Below are 17,532 nucleotides of genomic sequence, written 5' to 3' on the forward strand. Positions count from 1 at the left end.
CCATAAAGAAGATGAAGTTCTTCTATATCAACCTCACTCTTCCCTCAAGTGTTCCTATTTGTTTTTCTAATGGCCTTCCCACCCCTACATTAGCATAAATTTAAATCAACGTTCAGGTTCATCTAAGAGATGTATCATTTCTACCTTACCCCAACTTCGAGAAGAAAGGTTTTCTTCTCCCAGAAGCATGACGGCAGAGAGCAGCCACCAAATCCGTGTGTATTTATACATAGGAATGTGTGTGGAATGCCTTCTAGAGTCACATTTGCTTACCCTCCTTACCCTGGCCTACTTAGCCAAGCATTGGTGGGTTTAAAACCAAGCGTTGGTGCTTTACAAACACATCAACAAGAGACAGGGGCTGCCTTTTACAAAGTGCAAAGACAAAATGAAGAGCCTCCTTAAGTAAGAGTCAACATCTCTGCAATCTGCATACTAATCATAAATGTCAGTATATAAAAAACAATGACCGAGAGAGCGAGAGCGAGGCAGAGAGAGAGAGAGAGAGAGAGAGAGAGAGGGAGAGAGAGAGAGAGAGAGATGGTGTCTTGTAGCTATGGGGGGGCTGCCCCGACTAGATCTCCTGGGTCCAGAAACAGCAGGACCAGTTTGTTTAATCATCAAATGACCAGAGCTAAAATTTCCTTATGGCCCACTCTCATGACTTTACTTTGACCTTTTCAGTTTTCAACTGGTTCATATCAGGGTGACTTCGAGGATAGTTGGCTTCAGGGATCCCTTCTTTTATGATCCTTTAATTACTCATTAGTCACTGGGGCTTTGGCAATTCCTGCAGGATGTAGGTTTCATTTCTTCCCTGTAAATGAAGAGGCAACCCAGGAGGTTGTTAAACAAGTTCTATTCAGTAGCTGGAAAAGTGAATTTCCTGTGGAATGACAGGAATTACATAGAAGCAAGCAATTTTATTTTCCTCAAATGTAGCAATAATTTTAATCTGTACATACATAAAACAAACAGTGCAATTATAAAACCTTGAAGGTGACATGCATACTTTCAGGTGCAGTTGGGATGGGAGGATGTTATTAGCATCTCCAATTTTCCTTACCGCTTTTAAAAACTAGTTCCTTATGCAAAAGCACTGAGGCAGGAAACTTCATCTGGAATGCTGAAGTTAAAGGTGAACTTCCTGAAGTCTGCGCATCTAAATATCACAAACAAAACAGAAATGACCTCCTAGAGCAGTTTGGTAAGGACTAGAGTAATATGGCTGGGCGTTCAAGCTGGGAATGAATGAAATCAGGGATGCATTTTCTGAAAAACTAAAAGAGATAATGTTTGTAACTGAGTGTCCTATTTCTGTTTCATAGTTGCTACCCATGTAAGCCCTTCCAGCAATCTTTTTATTCCATATAGTTTCTGAGTAGATGCTGTCAATGGAGTTATTTGTAACTAGGGGTGGTGAGATGCAGAAAGGAGGACCTGGGAAAATGGCTTCTTCCTTGGTGTCTGAGTCCATGCTCCTCTTCCGCTGTTCGTTCTTATGGTCTCTTCCCTGCTGTGGAAGCAGAGGTAGCTGGCGCACGATGTCAGATGCTGTCATCATTCACAGGCCCGGGGTGCAGGTAAAGGCGAGTGATGGGGGGATCTACCTTTGCTTCTTCCACAATACCTTTCTCAAGCTTTCCTGGCCTTGCAGTGGAACTTCTAGAACTAGAGGCAGTTCACTGGGTCCTTGACTCACAGGCCAGGATGAGACAAGACGTGGCAAAGTGACAAGACACAAAGGGAAAATACGGTACCAGTTAGCCTCAGAGTAGGATAGAGAAATTTGTATTTGCGCTGATGAAAATTCAAATCCCCAAAGTCAATCTAAAACAAATGAAGATTTTTTTGAGTACTGATTTTTCTCTGTACAAGTAGCCTGTGCACTTCTGGTGTTAATTCCTTGCACTGTCTCAAGTTAGATGATCCCAGGGACACTCTAGGGCAGTAGGCTCTAGCTCATCTGGAACAGCTCTTTCTGGCAGTGGCATTTTGATTTGAACCTCAAAGTAAATCCATACATGGCATCACAGGTATTAAAATAATGAAATCTTACTAGCCAAATGTAACTGCAATTCAATCAATGATATATTCACACACAAATTTAGAAAAATCAAGAGTATGATAATAAAACCATAAAATTAAACAGGAGGAAATCAATTTCTACAAGAAATCAAGTATATTTACAGTGAGATTTAAAGGGAAAAATAAGCTACTTGGATCATAAATTTAACTTTATTTTAAATAACTTTAGCTACCTTAGCTGTTAATACAATAAAAGCAGAAAAAACAGGCTGCCTTTTTTTTCCAGATTTAATCAGAAAATTGTTATCTACAATAATTGACAGAACTTGTTTCTTGTCCTTCACCCATCTCATCAAAAATTATTGCATTTTCCCCCAAACTGTATTTTTTGGATTCCTCTGTGAATATACTCATTTCGTCCTCATTCCTGGAGGCATCTTGGTTTAAATCCATCTTTAAAAAAAGGAGAAGGGGTACATATGGGAGGCAAAATATTCTCTTGAAGCCAACAGATATAGAGTTGCTAGAAGAAGCTGATTGTACACACAAGCTGCCTGGGGTCGGGAAGGGGAGGGCTGTTGATTCAGACACACGTGACAGCCTTTGGTGGACGGGCACAGGCAAAGCCCCACCGGGCCCTTGGGCCCTTCTTCCTCGTCAGGGTCAGGACTGAGCCAGCAGGGGCGGGGCTTCATCTTCCCCTTGGAACTCGTCGTTTTGGTTCTCCTCCAAAAGCCTTCATCCAGATAAGAAGCCAATGACTGATTACAAAAATAAGAATAATTAAATTTGGCTCAAGAAATAGATTGTCCAACTGTTCTGCCTTGTTATTTTTTTTTTTCAATATCCAAGGCCTTTACAAAGAAAGAAACAAAAACACCTCTCAATCTTCCAACAAAAGTGAATTCCTTTGTTGTTTTTTTTTGTTTTTTTTGTGGGTTTTTTTTTTTGCTCCAAATGCTACGACCTGAAGAATGGCTGCAGATTGAGATATCAAAAATCTCAGAAAAATATATAATATATTTGTATATCTCTGTATGTCTATTATTTAAATTTCACATTCCTTTAAAAGTGGTTATTCAGTCAGTAGCTGCTGAAGGAGGCTCTTCTGCTGGGCCTGGGGGGTCTGTGGTCCTGCCGTGGGTTTTTGAGTTCCCAGTGGACCAGGCTGGTTCAGGTAAGGGTCCCCGCCTACCAGATTCACTGTACATTGGACGTCAGCAAACACCTGAACCTGTTGCACCTGCTGAAACACAAATAAAAGATGTGTTTAGACAGAAGGGCCTGCCCCCCGGCTTATGAGTGGGTACTACTTGAAGTGGAAACTCACTAGAGCATTCCTCTAGTCTGTAGTCACCACAGAGAAGAACTCTTCTGTCTTCTTGTCCTACAAAAAGAAAATCGCTGCACTCATTTTGCTCAGGGTTCTGGAAAGTTCACACTTTAAAAATAAAATCAAAATTGGAATGGTCAAGCCTCCTACAGGGTTGCCATCAATAATGAAAATGAGCATCATTGCTAATATTGCCAAGGTTGGGAAAAGCCCAGTTTCAGAGTCTGGGTGTCCAGTGGTGGGTTTAAAAATATATGTGTATATATAACTGGTTATAAAAGCATTCTATGGATGACTTTAGTGGGATAAAAAAAAAAAAAACTTTATGATGTTAGAAAATTAAGGGCTTTAACCCAGTATTAGCAAAATAAAAACCACCACAACTCAGTAACAGGACATCAGCATTACTGAAGTGAATGTCCAGAAGATTTGTGTAGTATCTAAATATACTCTTACATAGCTCTTTTACATGTTGCCTTTAGAATTACAGCAAAATATTAGTAGAACAATTTTATATTTAACTTATTTTTCCTGATAGACAATTCATTTAAACACATGAGCTAAAAATAACAGTAAATTACTAGCTGAGAACAGTGTGAATTTTCCCTTTAGCTACTTTCAGTAATAATACATGTATTCCTTAAAAATGTTTAAAGTTGCATAGTTCTAGCATTTTCTATTGGGAAAACAAAGCCAGAAGTTAGTTTTTACAACCATCCTTATTAAAAAGTCATTTGTGGTACTGATTAAAGCCAGTATCACACTTGCGAATGTTCCAGATCAAGAACGGAGATGCTTCTAAGGCATCCAAGTACATCTAATAGTGTCTCAAGCGTTTGGCAAACTTGTGCTTCAGGTTTAATAGGTACATGAAGTATTTTAGATTAGTGATGCATTTTTTCAGTCATTCATCACTAATTTATGTCAATTACACTCAGCTTTTTGGGAAAACTTTTCTATCCTAATAGAATAAAAGTTGTTTTCATCACCCTTTATTGGCCATATGTCAAATGTCCCGACCCCCAACTGGTGTATCAGTCCAGCTCCCACGTCTTCTCCTCTTGACCCATCTATACCTCCACACTGCTCTCCCTCAGAGAAGGCAGACAGCCCTGAGCTATCTTCTCAACCTGCTGGACTAAACTTTTATTTAGATTAGCATCCCTTTCCTCTTTATCCTCTTCTCTGCCTGTTTTCTCAAGTTTTGATTCTTGACCCCACAGGCTCCTATCTGTCTTCTTTTGGGTTCTTTTCTGTGCATCTAACATACACCAACTCTCTGTCTGAGTCTAATTCTCTGGCTTTCTCTGTGCCCTCTCCTCACCTCTGTTCTCTAACTTCTCTTTCCTACAGCTCCACCCCTGGCTTCCTCTCTCAACAATCCCCCTACTAGTCTCCCTCCTGTTTCTCTATAGTCTGTTCTTTTCCGGTTCTCTCCTGTCTTGCCTCCTCCCCATCTCCACTCTCCAAATACAGGTAGTCCTCAATCCTCCCTGAGCCCTCCTCTCTTGGTTCTCTTCCTTCTCCTTTTCTGTATATCTGTTTCTATATTTCTATTTAACTTGCTCCCAAGCTTCTGTTTGACAAATACAAAAGCACTGGAGCAAATAGAGATCACATGATGGGCTATAAGAAAAAGAAGATTCTGCCACTGAAACTTAGCATGAGCACAAGCTGTAGTGCTTGGAGGCACTGATTTAAAAAAACCAAAAAACAGCATGTAAAGTTTCACGTTTATGTCTTTCAACATATAAAATACTGGGCCACAGTACAAGGTGTTTCTGTCCCCAAACACTTAAAAACATTCTTAATGAAGGCATGATCAAACGAACTAGAGAGAATATTTTGCTTCTTTAAAAAGAATGTTTTTAAGATAGTCTATTTTGAAATTAAAAAAAAATCAAAAAGATTAAACCAAACTTTAGCCATTTTGAACTGCTACTTAAAAACAGGTGCCTGAGCCCAGACCTCTGAGGACTTCAGATGCTGCCACACCTTCACAGACAGGCAGAGCAAGACGCGTGCAAGCCCTACGATTTGTCAGGTGAGAGGAACAGCATGAGAGCAGGGTCCCAACCTCTTAAGATTCTCCAGCAGAGTTTTATATCAATGCAATTGCTGTCTCAGAGCTCAAGAACTTTTAAACTTGGTTGTTTAGTTTTCACTAGTCTGCCGAGCTGCCCAGTATATGTCTGTGTAGGTGTGAGACCTTGAATACCTTCCAGTGAATGAAGACTTCACTTCCCCCATCACGGAATCCCCTCTTCACTCTCATAGGCCTCAGATCCACTTTCTTGATGCCCCGACTATGGACACGGGTCCTGACTGGTTTTTCTCTTCCTGGGGAGGCTGTCCAGTACTCCTTCTGTCCCTCAAGATGAAGCCTGAGCTAGTGCTTATATCACTGTGCCCCCTCTAGGGGACACTTCATCTGTAGGACTCAGTCCAAACCCCTGAATTTAGCATTCAAGGCCTCCAGAAATTTGCCCCAATCTATTTTTACCAATTTTATTTCCTATAAAATCTTATTACAAACCCTTTACCTTCAGTGGATTTGGCTTCCCAGGACCGTGCTAAGGTATTACTGTTTCCCTGTCTCGGCTCCCTCTACTCCCAATGCCCTAGATTTCCCAGCTCACTCCTTCCTTCTCAGCCTCTGACACTTTCTACTTCATTTTGCCTTGTTAACTGTCCTCAAGGCCCAGTTCAGCTCCTGTGTAAATGCTCTTCTGACCCTCACAGCATTTTCTCTTTTAGACCTAATGGTTCCTGTCACTTGTAATATAAATTTGAGTTCGCCTTCTTTGGTTATGTGACAATTTATGTGCATATGTCTACATGTTTTATCATTCAAGTGATATGGCAGAAAGAGCATGAACTTTGGTTGTTAGAAATACGTGGGTTTGAACCTCAGCTCTGCCCCTTTCTAGCTTTGTGAACTGTGTGTGTGGTTAAATCTCCTCAGGTTCTGTTTCTTCATCTGTGAAAAACTGGAATGCTACTTCCTTCATAGGGTCATAGGGAGGCTTACATGAGATAAAGCAGACAGTGCTTAGCACAGTGCTGGGCAAATTGTAAGTGTTTCACAAAAGAAACTTCCTTTCCTCATTTCTCCCCCAAAGTTCACCTAAAGGGCAAACATGTCTCATGTTTCGTTGTATCTTCACTTTACCATAATGCCTGTACAATATTTTTAAAATACACATTTAGTAAGACACTAACGACCAAACCAAAGTTACTAAAGTGAACTAAAACACCCACAATCTCTAAATTTATGTTAATATAGGAAGGTGGCCATCCTTGCTATTTGAATTGTTTTGAAACGAACTTCTAAAAGGAGGCAGAGTACACAGCAGGCATTCTGTTTTGTCTGAATTTACTGAGATCTTTTGAGGTACTTGGATTACACACGAGTTTTAGAATGGTGCTTATTTACAAAATAACAATTAGTGGCCACCATTTGTGATCCCTTTATCCTGTTTAACCACTGGATTAAACCTTTGGAAAGCTTCTCTCATTTAACCCTTTCAACAGTTCTCTAAGCAGGTAACTTGTTAGTTCTGTTGGTTAGATAGCAGCCCAGGGAAGTCCTCTAACATGCCCAGGAGGACATAGCTAAGAAGAAGAGAGCCAGGACTCACATCCAGGTCTGACTCCCAAGGTCAGGCTCTTAACCATGATGCTGAACAAAGTTTCCTGTGTATCTAGAGTACACTTGGCAGCTCTGGGTTTAGAATTTTCTTACTGACCTGGGTTCCATCTGTTTCTGTTTTGAGAAGGTCAGTGGATGAGAGCTGGTTGCAGTAGAGGCCTGTGTGTCTCAGTGCTGGATCATTTATCTATTAAAGATAAGTACAAGACCAAATTACAAGCAAGTTGTTTAAGTTGAAGACCAAATTCTTCAATGACAAATAATCTCACTGAGAGAAAATAGGAGTGCAGCAGGAATAAAGAGTTTAGCAATTTACTATATTGTTATAAGTCAGGACAGTGGTTCCCTTTGCAGGGGTGGAGAGTGACATGAAAGTAGCATGAGAAGAACCTCTGGGTGCTACTGATAATGTTTTGTTTCTTGATCTGAATGGTAGCTTTAAAGAAGTGTTCAGTTTGTGAAAATTCACTGACTTGTATATTTTTCTGTATATTCTATTTATACAATACTTCAATAAAAGTTATATTCACACACACACACACACACACACAAGTTAATTAGCAAACGACTTCTTTTTGTCATTAAGAGAAAATCAGATTAATCCGATTTATCCCCTGCCTGAATCAGCGAAAGAACTGGATAAAATATATGAAACGAAGGCACTCAAGACACTGGACAAACCCAATGAAGGAGAGTGACTCCTAAGAGCTGGGAAACAATGGAGATGAGTCCTATGATTGCCCCAGCCTACATCTACAGAGAATTTCCAGGCTGCAGCCAGCACGGGGACAGGGAACCCAGGCAGAACCCGGCAGGCTCCGTGAGTGGAGAAGACACAGCTGGAAGTCTGAGATGGTCAAGGCAGCTGGAATTCAGAGGTCAGAATATCAGAGGAGTGGGAGCTACACAGAGAGGAAGCTCGGAAGATCTGCAGAGGGACCCCTTGAGCCTGCAACTTAGTACTGATCTGTTAATGGCTTTTAGGGAACTACCCAAAGCAGAGGGAAGAGTCACCTGTGAAGATGCTGATGGAATAATTCCCAAAGGTCACACAGAGCTGGCAATAGGTCCTGACCTCACCAGCCAGAGTGGAAAACGTAATTCACATAGTATCAGGTAGTGTACTAGAAAGGCTTTGCTTCAGTAGTAAAGGAAAACGAGCCCTATACTAAATGCTGCTCTGGTCCCATTAAACAAAAAAGGAGGACTTGAAAGGACCAAACTGTTTCAAGTAACTTAACCAGTCCCAGAACAAAGCTCAAGAATGTAGGAGTATCAACAAGGTAAAATTCACATGTGTGGCACCCAATAAAAACTTACCAGGCATGCAAATTAGCAGGAAAATATGATCCATGATGAAAAGAAAAGTCAATCAATTTGAAACCAACCCCAAAATGATGCAGATGATAGAACTGACAGGCAAGAATATTAAGACAGTTATTATAATAACCATATTTCATATGTTCAAGAAGATAAGAGGAAAGACTAAACATGTTAGAGGTATGGAAGATATAAAAGAGGTCCAAACTGAACTTCTGGAGATGGAAAACAGAAAACCTGAGAAGAAAAATACACTGAATAAAACTAACAGATCAGACATTGCAAAAGAAAAGATTAGTGAATTTAAAGTTACAGCAACAGAAACTATCCCAAATCAAACACACAGAGAAAAAAAAAAAAAATTGACCTTGCATCCCTCCTCCTCAAATCTGCAAACCCAGGGAATCTGTGATCTGGGGGACAACTTCAAGTGGCCTACTTTGTATGTGTGTGTGTGTGGGGGGGGGTGTGCGTGTGTGGGGGAGTCTCTGAAGGAAAGGGGGGTGGGTGGTGACAGAAAAAATATTTGAAGACACAATGGCCAATGTTTTTCCAAATTTGATGAAAATTATACATCCATAAATCAGGAAGCTCACTGAAGTCCCAGCACAAGAACCATGAACACAATCACTAAGGCATATGGTAATCAAATTGCTTAAAACCAGCGACAAGCAGAATAATCTTAAAAGCAGCCAGAGAGGGAAAAATCAATCGTGTACAGAGGAACAAAGATAAAATGCCAGCAGATACCTCATCAGAGACACTGCAGTGAAGCAACGTCTCCAAACTACTGAAAGCTAAAACTAAAGCCAACCTAGAATTCAGGGAAAACTTTCAAAGATGAAGGTGAAACAAAAGCTTTCTCAGACATACAAGAGCTGAAGGAATTCATCAGCAGCAGACTATAAAAGATGTTAATGTTAAATGAAGACCTTCAGGCAGAAGGAAAACGATACCAAGCTGGAAATTTGGATCTACACACAGGAAGGAAGAATACTGGAAATGACTACATGGGTAAATACAGGAGCCTTATTTAAATTAAAAATATATATCTAGTTGTTTAAAGTAAAAGCATGTGGGGCATATGACATACGTAGGCACAATATGTACGATAACAACAGCAGAGGAAGGGAGAAATGGGAACAGCTGTGAGGTTCTTATATAAGAGGTCATATACTACCGCTTGAAGGTACATGGCGATAAGTTAAAGATGTATGCTCTGAACTCTGAAGCAACCGCTAAAATAACAAAATGGAGGTACACATAGTTAATAAGCCAATAAAGGAGATAAACTGAATTAAAGTGTTCAATTAAACCCCCAAAAGGCAGGAGATGGAACAAAGAGAAAACAAGATGAGATATTTAAATTCAGCCATACCAATAATCACATTAAATGTCAATGGGCTAACCACTCCAATTAAAAGGTGCAGATTGTCGAACTGAATAGGAAAGCAAGACCCAGCTATATAAGAAATACGCTTTAAGTGTAATATTCTTTTACCTAATTCATTATATTTTTCATTATTTTGTTTTAATCTTCTGGAGATAGTGAAAAATTCTAATAACTGAATAATAAGGACAAGAACAAGAAACAACACTATTTAGGTCTTCTATTTTGCTATAGGAAATAAATCACTATGTTATTGATTTTTTCCCTGCTAAACTCTTAAGGGACTTATTATATAAAGTGGGGGGATGAGGAATGGAAAGTTAAAAAAATTTTTTAATAAAAAATATTCTATAGAAAAGGTAATCAGTGTTCACATGTTTGTAAGATTTGCTATAAATTCTAGCTACATGGTCACAGTCTAGTCACCAGTCTCCTTTGTGGTTGCTGAAAATGAGAATAGCAACTATAGGCAGTTACCCCAATGACCTTAAACGTCATTTTGAATTTAGTCATTCTATCCTTAAAAATCTTCAGGAGGCTCCAGGATAAACTCTAAAACATTCAGATGGCTTGCGAGATCCCTAAAAAGCTTACCACATAAATTCTGCTTTAAACATAATATAAATGTCCCCTTAACATTCATTAGACTTTCAACCTCTATTCCTGCCTAGATTATGCTGTGGCAACCGGTCTTGAATATTCTTTTCTATTCTCTTTCTTTAGGCAAATCTTCCAAGAAGCCTTTCCCAATCAGGCGTTTTTCTTTTAAACTCTCAGTAGTTAATTGTACATCTTCCTAATCTGACATAAATATGTATGGCGCTAGGGAGGCCCATCTCTTACACAGAGGTTTTGTCCTATTATTCAACTGTTCCTTTGTTAATGTCGTGTCTCCCCAACTTGTCAGTATTATCTCCCACAGAACTACCTTTGTATATAGTAAGTAGTGAATAAATGTTTGTTGAACTGAAAGGGAAAAATGAAGAAAATGTGTTCAGAAGATAAAGGGGTATGCTCCGAGCCAATATATTATATGTATCATTTTATAATAAATCTAAAACACTAAAATCTCTTGAGACTAAAATCTTAGGAGGTCTGTCAAAATTTCCACTGTGTATCTTAAGAGAGGCTAACTCAAAAGACAGTGGGAAAAAAATAAAGAAGTGCATCTTCTCCCCCCTAGTGTTACTGAGAAACAATTAACACACATCACTGCGTGGTGTGGTAATTTCTGACAAGCAACTGCGAACATACCTGATTTTCCCTGGAATAACGACTCGTGGTGTGTGGTGTGCATGCCAGCTGTGCCACTTACCTGCTCAGGGCACACAGTGTTCATTCCTGGCATCTGCAAAGAGCTCATCTGCATCTGGCCCATCATCGGGTTCATGCTCTGAACATTTGTGTTTCCACCTGCCATGGACACGGTGATGCTCATATTGTTGTACACTCCGGGCTGCGCAGGCGTGGGCTGGCTCTGGACAGCTTGACTGAACACGCTGTTAACTCAAAAACAATCCCAGTTACATCCACGGATTGTGAACGTGGGGATGATGTGACTGGACTCTGTTTCTTAATTATTAGATAAAATGCGATAGAAAATATTATATGTTTTTAAATGACGTGTAAGACTTTATCTTACTACAATATATAAAGACTGAGTATAATTCGGATGAATTTTGAACTCTGCACAGAGGATTTAATAACTACATAAAGCTCATTTTAAGTGACAATTATCTGGCCTTGTATCCGAGTTGTTAAGCTCCAATTAGCTGAATAAGAAAGTAAGTTGTGAACATAAGTAAATCTTCAAGATAACTGAAGTTTACTCATTTAACCATCAAAACCATTCTAAAATTTGTTACGCCATTTTATATTCCCAAATAGAGAATGTTCTATTTAAGCAAAATGCCTGGGATATATATCAATCCTCAATAGATGCTCATTGAATAAATTAACAAATTCAAAGATGGCATTCTTGTATTGTCATTGCTTGTATATTTTCCTAGACTTAGCATTTTGTTTCACTTATTCCTTGTCTCTCAGCTCGTTCATGGCACATGGCAAGCACTCGGTAAATATCTGATGAATAAGTGACTTATGGACATAGGTTATTACTTGGTTATTACTGCTTCTTATTTATGGATTTTTCTGGGATCTACACCAATGTTTTTCTAACTGTAGTCCAGAGAGCATCTGCAAGAGAATTCCCTGGGACTTGTTGAAAACTGGGAGGCAGCTATGCTTACCACTATAGCACCAAGGCCAGGACGTATTAAAAATTGAGACTCCCAGGCCTTACTCCAGCCCTAGTGAATCACAGTTTCTGAGGATGGATACAGAAAGTTGCATTTCTAACTATTTATGCACATTAAGACTCAAGGGACTTTATTCAGTGTTCTATAGCTTGCCGTCATTTCTCAAAGTTTCAGCTTCTGGCTGCTTTCAATATGCTATAAACTAAGAGGAATGTAACCAGATATATTTATTTGGCAAATGTAAATGTTTAAAGACTTCACAGGTCTTCTCAGGCCTAAAGACAGCTTTATGTCTTTTCTAGAAGCAAAATGCAAAGGCAATTATGTTTTTCAGAGGGCTTGTTTTATGGACTTGCTTCTTCATGGCCTCGTTCTGGACTTTTGTTACACCAAAGATCTTAAATGTTAAACCAGCTTCTTCTCTTAGCTGGTAGAATAGTATGGAATAAACTCCCAAGTAAATACATCTGGAAACTTTATATTTGAACCCCAAAATTCTAAATGATACAGATACACACATCTAAAGGAAAATAATGTGAGTTGTGTCTTTTGTAAGTTCTACAAAACATCAAATGTTTGATGATTATCATCAATTGTTAAACAATAAGCTGCTGGTAAAATTCCACCTATTTTAATGTTAATTCTGGAGAATTTGATTTCTAAAAATCATTTACCCCATCAATTGCTTATCTATTCCTTGCTAGCTCCTGGGAGGTAAGCAGGATGTACTGACATTTATAGTTTCTGGTAGATTAAGGTAATCATACTAAAATTAACAGGCCAAGAAACAGCCTATCCATCATGTCTGAAGAAAAGTAGCAGATTTTCCCCAAGTAATTATAAAACACAAATGCTCAAAGAAAATTACATGCCCAGGAAATGGTCAATAATACATCTTTGAGCCATTAATGTCTGTACAGTGTGTATGCTTGTACAGCGTCCCCACAACTAAAGGTGAGGAAAAACCTATTAGTTTGCTGCCCATTTTCTAATGAGAACATTTCTGCCGCAGACAATGCTCATTTGTCAACGGATACATAAATCACCACTGTGGAGGCTCAAGCTCAGGGCTATGTAAGCTAATGCCTGCAGAAGCTTCAAGGGCTGCAATGATGTCATTCTTAGTGAATAAAAGTTTAGGATTTAATTTCTTTTCACATTTTATACTTGGGACTTATATTCACTTAAGTTCTTTCAGACTGCTCTTGCCAATAGTTCCATTTCAGTTTCTTCCATTATGAGAAGGAGCCCACGCCCTTCTGCAGCATAACTCCCTGTTCTAGGCCACAGAGGGACTGTAGGCTTCCCTGGCACCTTAGGCCTCCCTCCCTCTGCTTTCCTGGCCACCCTGGGGGCAATTACTGCAGTTTCCTTAGGCTAGCCCCAGGTGTTTGGTAGCCCCTAAATCATGGTGCGGGGGGGGGGAAAGAAAAGGTAAGGATGAAGACTTCCGGCCTGAAGTGGCTTCCATAGATACAGGTATTAACAAGCAGGGAGGCGCTCCAGGTCAAATAAGTCTAAAAAGGAAGGGTTAAACAACAGGCCTTCCCAGCCTTTAAAATGCTAATAAGTGCTAGGAATCTTCAGAGTGATTAGTGTTACACAGAAACCTGCACGTTCCAGGACAAAGAGCCTTGCTTTAACCCTTTCTTTTTCTTGCCACCGGAGAGATAATGAAAAAGAATCACATTACACTGTCTCGGAACCCTATTACATCATTCTACTAAAAGAGTCTTTGTTTTCACGTTCTACTCCTCTCACTCCTGTCACCAAGTGGACTCTCGGTAACTCGACAGCAAGGGCAGCTCCCCCCTGCTCCTTGCGGTGTCTTGCACTGTGCAATACAAACAGGGAGTGGTCGCAAAATACACACAGACTGTGTCAACTGATACGCTTTCACACGTGAAGCAAATAAGCAAGTGCGAATGCTTGAAGAGTTGATCTGTTTTCTTCTTCAAGTGATTTGGCAAAGTCGAAGTTCACAAAAACCGTGAAAGTACAAGAAAAATTCAAGTCCACTTTGAATCTGAATTCAAGAAGTGACCGAGGCAGGGGAGGGAATCTCTGTATCCACTCACTCAACAGATGTACATTAAGTGCTCACCTGTTCTAAAGGATGGACATACCCGAGTAACAAAAACAGAGTCCTGGCTTTTAGGATGATTATATTCTAGTTGGAGGAGACAGACCATAAACAGACAGACTAACACACAATATGTGTGGTGTTAAGTATTAGGAAGAGACATACAGAAGGCAAGGAGGGGATCAGGGGGTAGAAAATGCTGTTGTTTTGGAAATGATGGTCAGGGAAGTTTCATCTGGTGACATTTAATATCTATGTCTAATAAGGTGACATTTAAGGAGAGACTTGAAGCGTGACAGCGCAAACCATGTGGCTACTGTGAGAAGAACATTCCAGCAGAGGGACTTAAAAATGCAAAGGCCCTGAGTTTGCAATGTACTTGGCACACGTGAGCACCAGAAGAATACACAGACACCAGTGTGGCAGACTGAGTGACGGCAATAGCAGCTGAGGTCAGAAGGTACCCAGGAACAAGATCACAGGCTGTGGGCTTCACAGGCCCTATATTGTACTTGGAGTAAGTTGGTGAGTTCTGAGTAATGGACTGACATACTGCTCATGTTCTGAAAGCATCACTCTGGCTACCATGCGGAGATTACACGGCAGGGGAGTGAGGGTGGAAGCAGGAGACAGAAGGCTACTGCACGGTCCCGGAAAAAGATGGTGGCTCACACTAAAGAGTACAAGTGGGACGGGTAAGAAGTGAGAGCTGCTAAGAAGCTGATGTGATTTGCTGATGGGATGTCTGATGTGGGATGTGAGGGAAAGAGAAGAGGGTTTCTCCTGAATAACTGGAAGAATGAGGTTGTAGTTTATGGAGATGGGGAAAGGTAGGAGAGGAGCTTTGGGGAAGAAGACCGTGGTAAGTTTTAGATGCCTATCAGATTTCTGACTGGGATGTTGACTGAGCAGCTGGATGTACACCATGGTGTTCAGGGGAGAAGTCGGGGCTGGAGATTTAAAGCGGGGGGAGTCAGGAGCATCGACATGGGCATTTATAGCCGTTAACAGTGGATGGCATAACCAAGGGAGCAAGTAGACAGAATGAGCTCTGAGGATTTCAAGTGGAGGTCAGGGAGATGAGGAAGATCCAGTGGAGGACACCAAGAGATAGGATGAGAGTCACCTTTCTCAAGAGAGAAAGCTGTTCCAGAACCCAAATGAAGAAGGGGCTTCAAGAAAGAATAAATGCTCAACTATATCAAATGCTACCAACGATCCCTGCATTTGGCATTGTAGAGGTCTTGCCGACCTTGACAAGAATACTCTGGAAAAGCGGCAGGGATGAAAGCCTGACTGGCCAACAAGGAATGGAAGGAGAGGTAGTATTAGAGTACAGTCTTTCAGGGAATTTAACTGTAAAAGGGTGTGGACCTGTCAGCCGGACCTTGTTTTTACCAAGACACATTTAAGTGCTTAGGTGTAGGTATGGAGCAAGAGTTTAGTTGGGTTTATAATCATGGACCATGGACTCTAAAGTGAATTTAGGAAGCTGGGATTAGAACACATTAGGAGACTAACTTCTTCCTGAAGGTTATATAGATGGTTCCATTTGTACCTAATTCACACACAGTCCTCACTCAGAGCTACGCAGTTCTCAAAAGAGAAGATTTCCTCTCACCTTTCAGTGAACTTTAGGAGAATATGGTCTTAAGTTTTCAACTTTAACTGCCTTACTTATTATGTTGTCAGATCAAACGGCTTCCCTGTCATTAGAACCAAGACACAACCTAATTAAAACCCTTATAAAACTCAAGTGAAGTGTGAAAAGTTCAGCAGCCAGGATTTGGGGGGAAAATGACATCCGTGAGATAATTCTAAGCAGAATGGGCAAGGTGAGGCCACTGAAAATCTAGAGATTCTAAAAGCTGGATGAGGCAGAATGGCCTTAGAAGCCTCAAAACCTTTGCTGTTGCTATGAGATCTTTCAAACGTGCTGAGAAAGGTGAAACCTGTATGCTCACTATTCAGCTCTAGTGAATTCTGATGTTTTGCCATTCTTGCTTTAGATTTTCAGGATTTTCTAAAGTAGGCTCCATGCCCAGCATGGAGCCCAGCGCAGGGCTTGAACTCACGACCCTGAGATCAAGACCTGAGCTGAGATCAAGAATCAGATGTTTAACCGACTGAGCCACCCAGGCACCCCTAAGACTTTTAGGATTTTTAAGTGTTTTTATAAAGAATGACTTTTTTTTTTTTTTTTTTTTTAAGTACCCATTTCTATATCTGTCCCAGGGAAGCTCTGTTACACACGGGAGTTGATCACATTCTTCAGGTGTGCTGGGGGTGGGATGGAAAGGTTGGGGGCCATTAGGTCACTTTTCCATACTGTAAACATACAGATTTGTATTAAAAACGACTTGAAACTTAAAGGATTTAAAAGTCATTATTTTTCTTTGCTAAAACACAAAATTCAGTTCCATGAACTTGCAAATGGCAGTAGCCAATAATCTATTTGGATTGTGAAGGCAGGAGCGTTCTGTGCTGCAGAGGATCAGGGATGTTCATATATAAAAACTGCCCCTTACTTGTTGTTTCCCATTGCTCCTTGCTGCCAGGCCTTCATGTCTGGTGACTGGTACCCAGAAGTGGGTGGAGTCTGCTGGAGCAGAGAGCTCTGAGGAGGAGGGATTGGCATCGGCACCATGGAGCTCCCAGGGCTTAGAGATGGAGCAAAGCTGGCCTCACCTTGGGGAACCATTCCTGCAAATTAACACAAATTAATTTAAGTGAATACTATAAATTTATTAATCCCATAAAAGAGAACCCCCACCCCCCCCACCAAGGTTCTGTCATACTAGAAGTTAAAAATAGCCTATTCAACAGTAGGGAAAACATTTCAGTTTCTTCAAAATAAGGCCGGAAACTTCAGTATAAACAGACAAGTAAACATAAAATAAGTTTGGAAGAATGCTTTCTATTAACTGAGATATTGATTTGGGTACCAAGATTATGTATAATGTTTTTTTTTCTGTTCTTTGCTTACACCAATTTTTAAGTGTGAAAGACATATATGTCAGATTACCTGTGTCATAAAAATAAGTTAGAAAGGGAAAAAGGTTAAGACAAATGCATGTGTGAAATGAAAAATGACAAAGTTTTTCTGTCCATGCCTCAGTCACCTTTGTGGGCTCTTCTTCCCTTCCCTGTCCTTTCCTTTTAAGCTTTATTGAGATATAATCTACATAGCCTCAAATTCACTCATCGAACTGCACAACTCAATGATTTTTAGTAAACTGTATGGAGCCATGCATCTCTCACCCTGAAGGCCTCTGATGCCTGTCTACAGTCATTCCTTTCTCCTATCTCCAGCCTCAGGCAACCACTGATCTGCTTTCTGTCTTGACAGATGTGCCTTTTGGGGAATTCTCACATAAACGTAATCCTATAAGGTCTTTTGTGTCTGGCTTCTTAGTGTTTTTGAGGTTGACCATTCTGTAGCATTTATTGGTAGTTCATTCCTTTCTA

The 17,532-nt window shown here is 40.3% G+C and overlaps 1 protein-coding gene across 11 annotated transcripts in view; it reads right to left on the minus strand.

Annotated features, from left to right (window-relative positions):
• Positions 1–903: 903 nt before the first annotated feature.
• The window catches only part of NCOA1 (nuclear receptor coactivator 1), a 237,848-nt gene continuing 221,219 nt past the window's right edge, over positions 904–17,532 (minus strand). For 8 of the 11 annotated variants that reach the window (XM_027033311.2, XM_053201163.1, XM_053201160.1 and 5 more), the window contains 4 exons: positions 16,593–16,767; positions 11,039–11,222; positions 7,111–7,200; positions 904–3,274 (listed from right to left, as the gene is read on the minus strand). In XM_027033311.2, coding sequence (XP_026889112.1) covers positions 3,104–3,274; positions 7,111–7,200; positions 11,039–11,222; positions 16,593–16,767 — 620 coding nt within the window. In that variant the 3' untranslated portion in view covers positions 904–3,103. Of the gene's footprint in view, positions 3,275–3,358; positions 3,416–7,110; positions 7,201–11,038; positions 11,223–16,592; positions 16,768–17,532 lie in introns of all 11 variants that reach the window. The other 3 variants (XM_053201167.1, XM_053201166.1, XM_053201165.1) reach the window with 3 other exon arrangements.

Source organism: Acinonyx jubatus, chromosome A3 (genome assembly GCF_027475565.1).
Source record: "Acinonyx jubatus isolate Ajub_Pintada_27869175 chromosome A3, VMU_Ajub_asm_v1.0, whole genome shotgun sequence".
In the NCBI taxonomy this organism is placed as follows: domain Eukaryota; kingdom Metazoa; phylum Chordata; class Mammalia; order Carnivora; family Felidae; genus Acinonyx; species Acinonyx jubatus.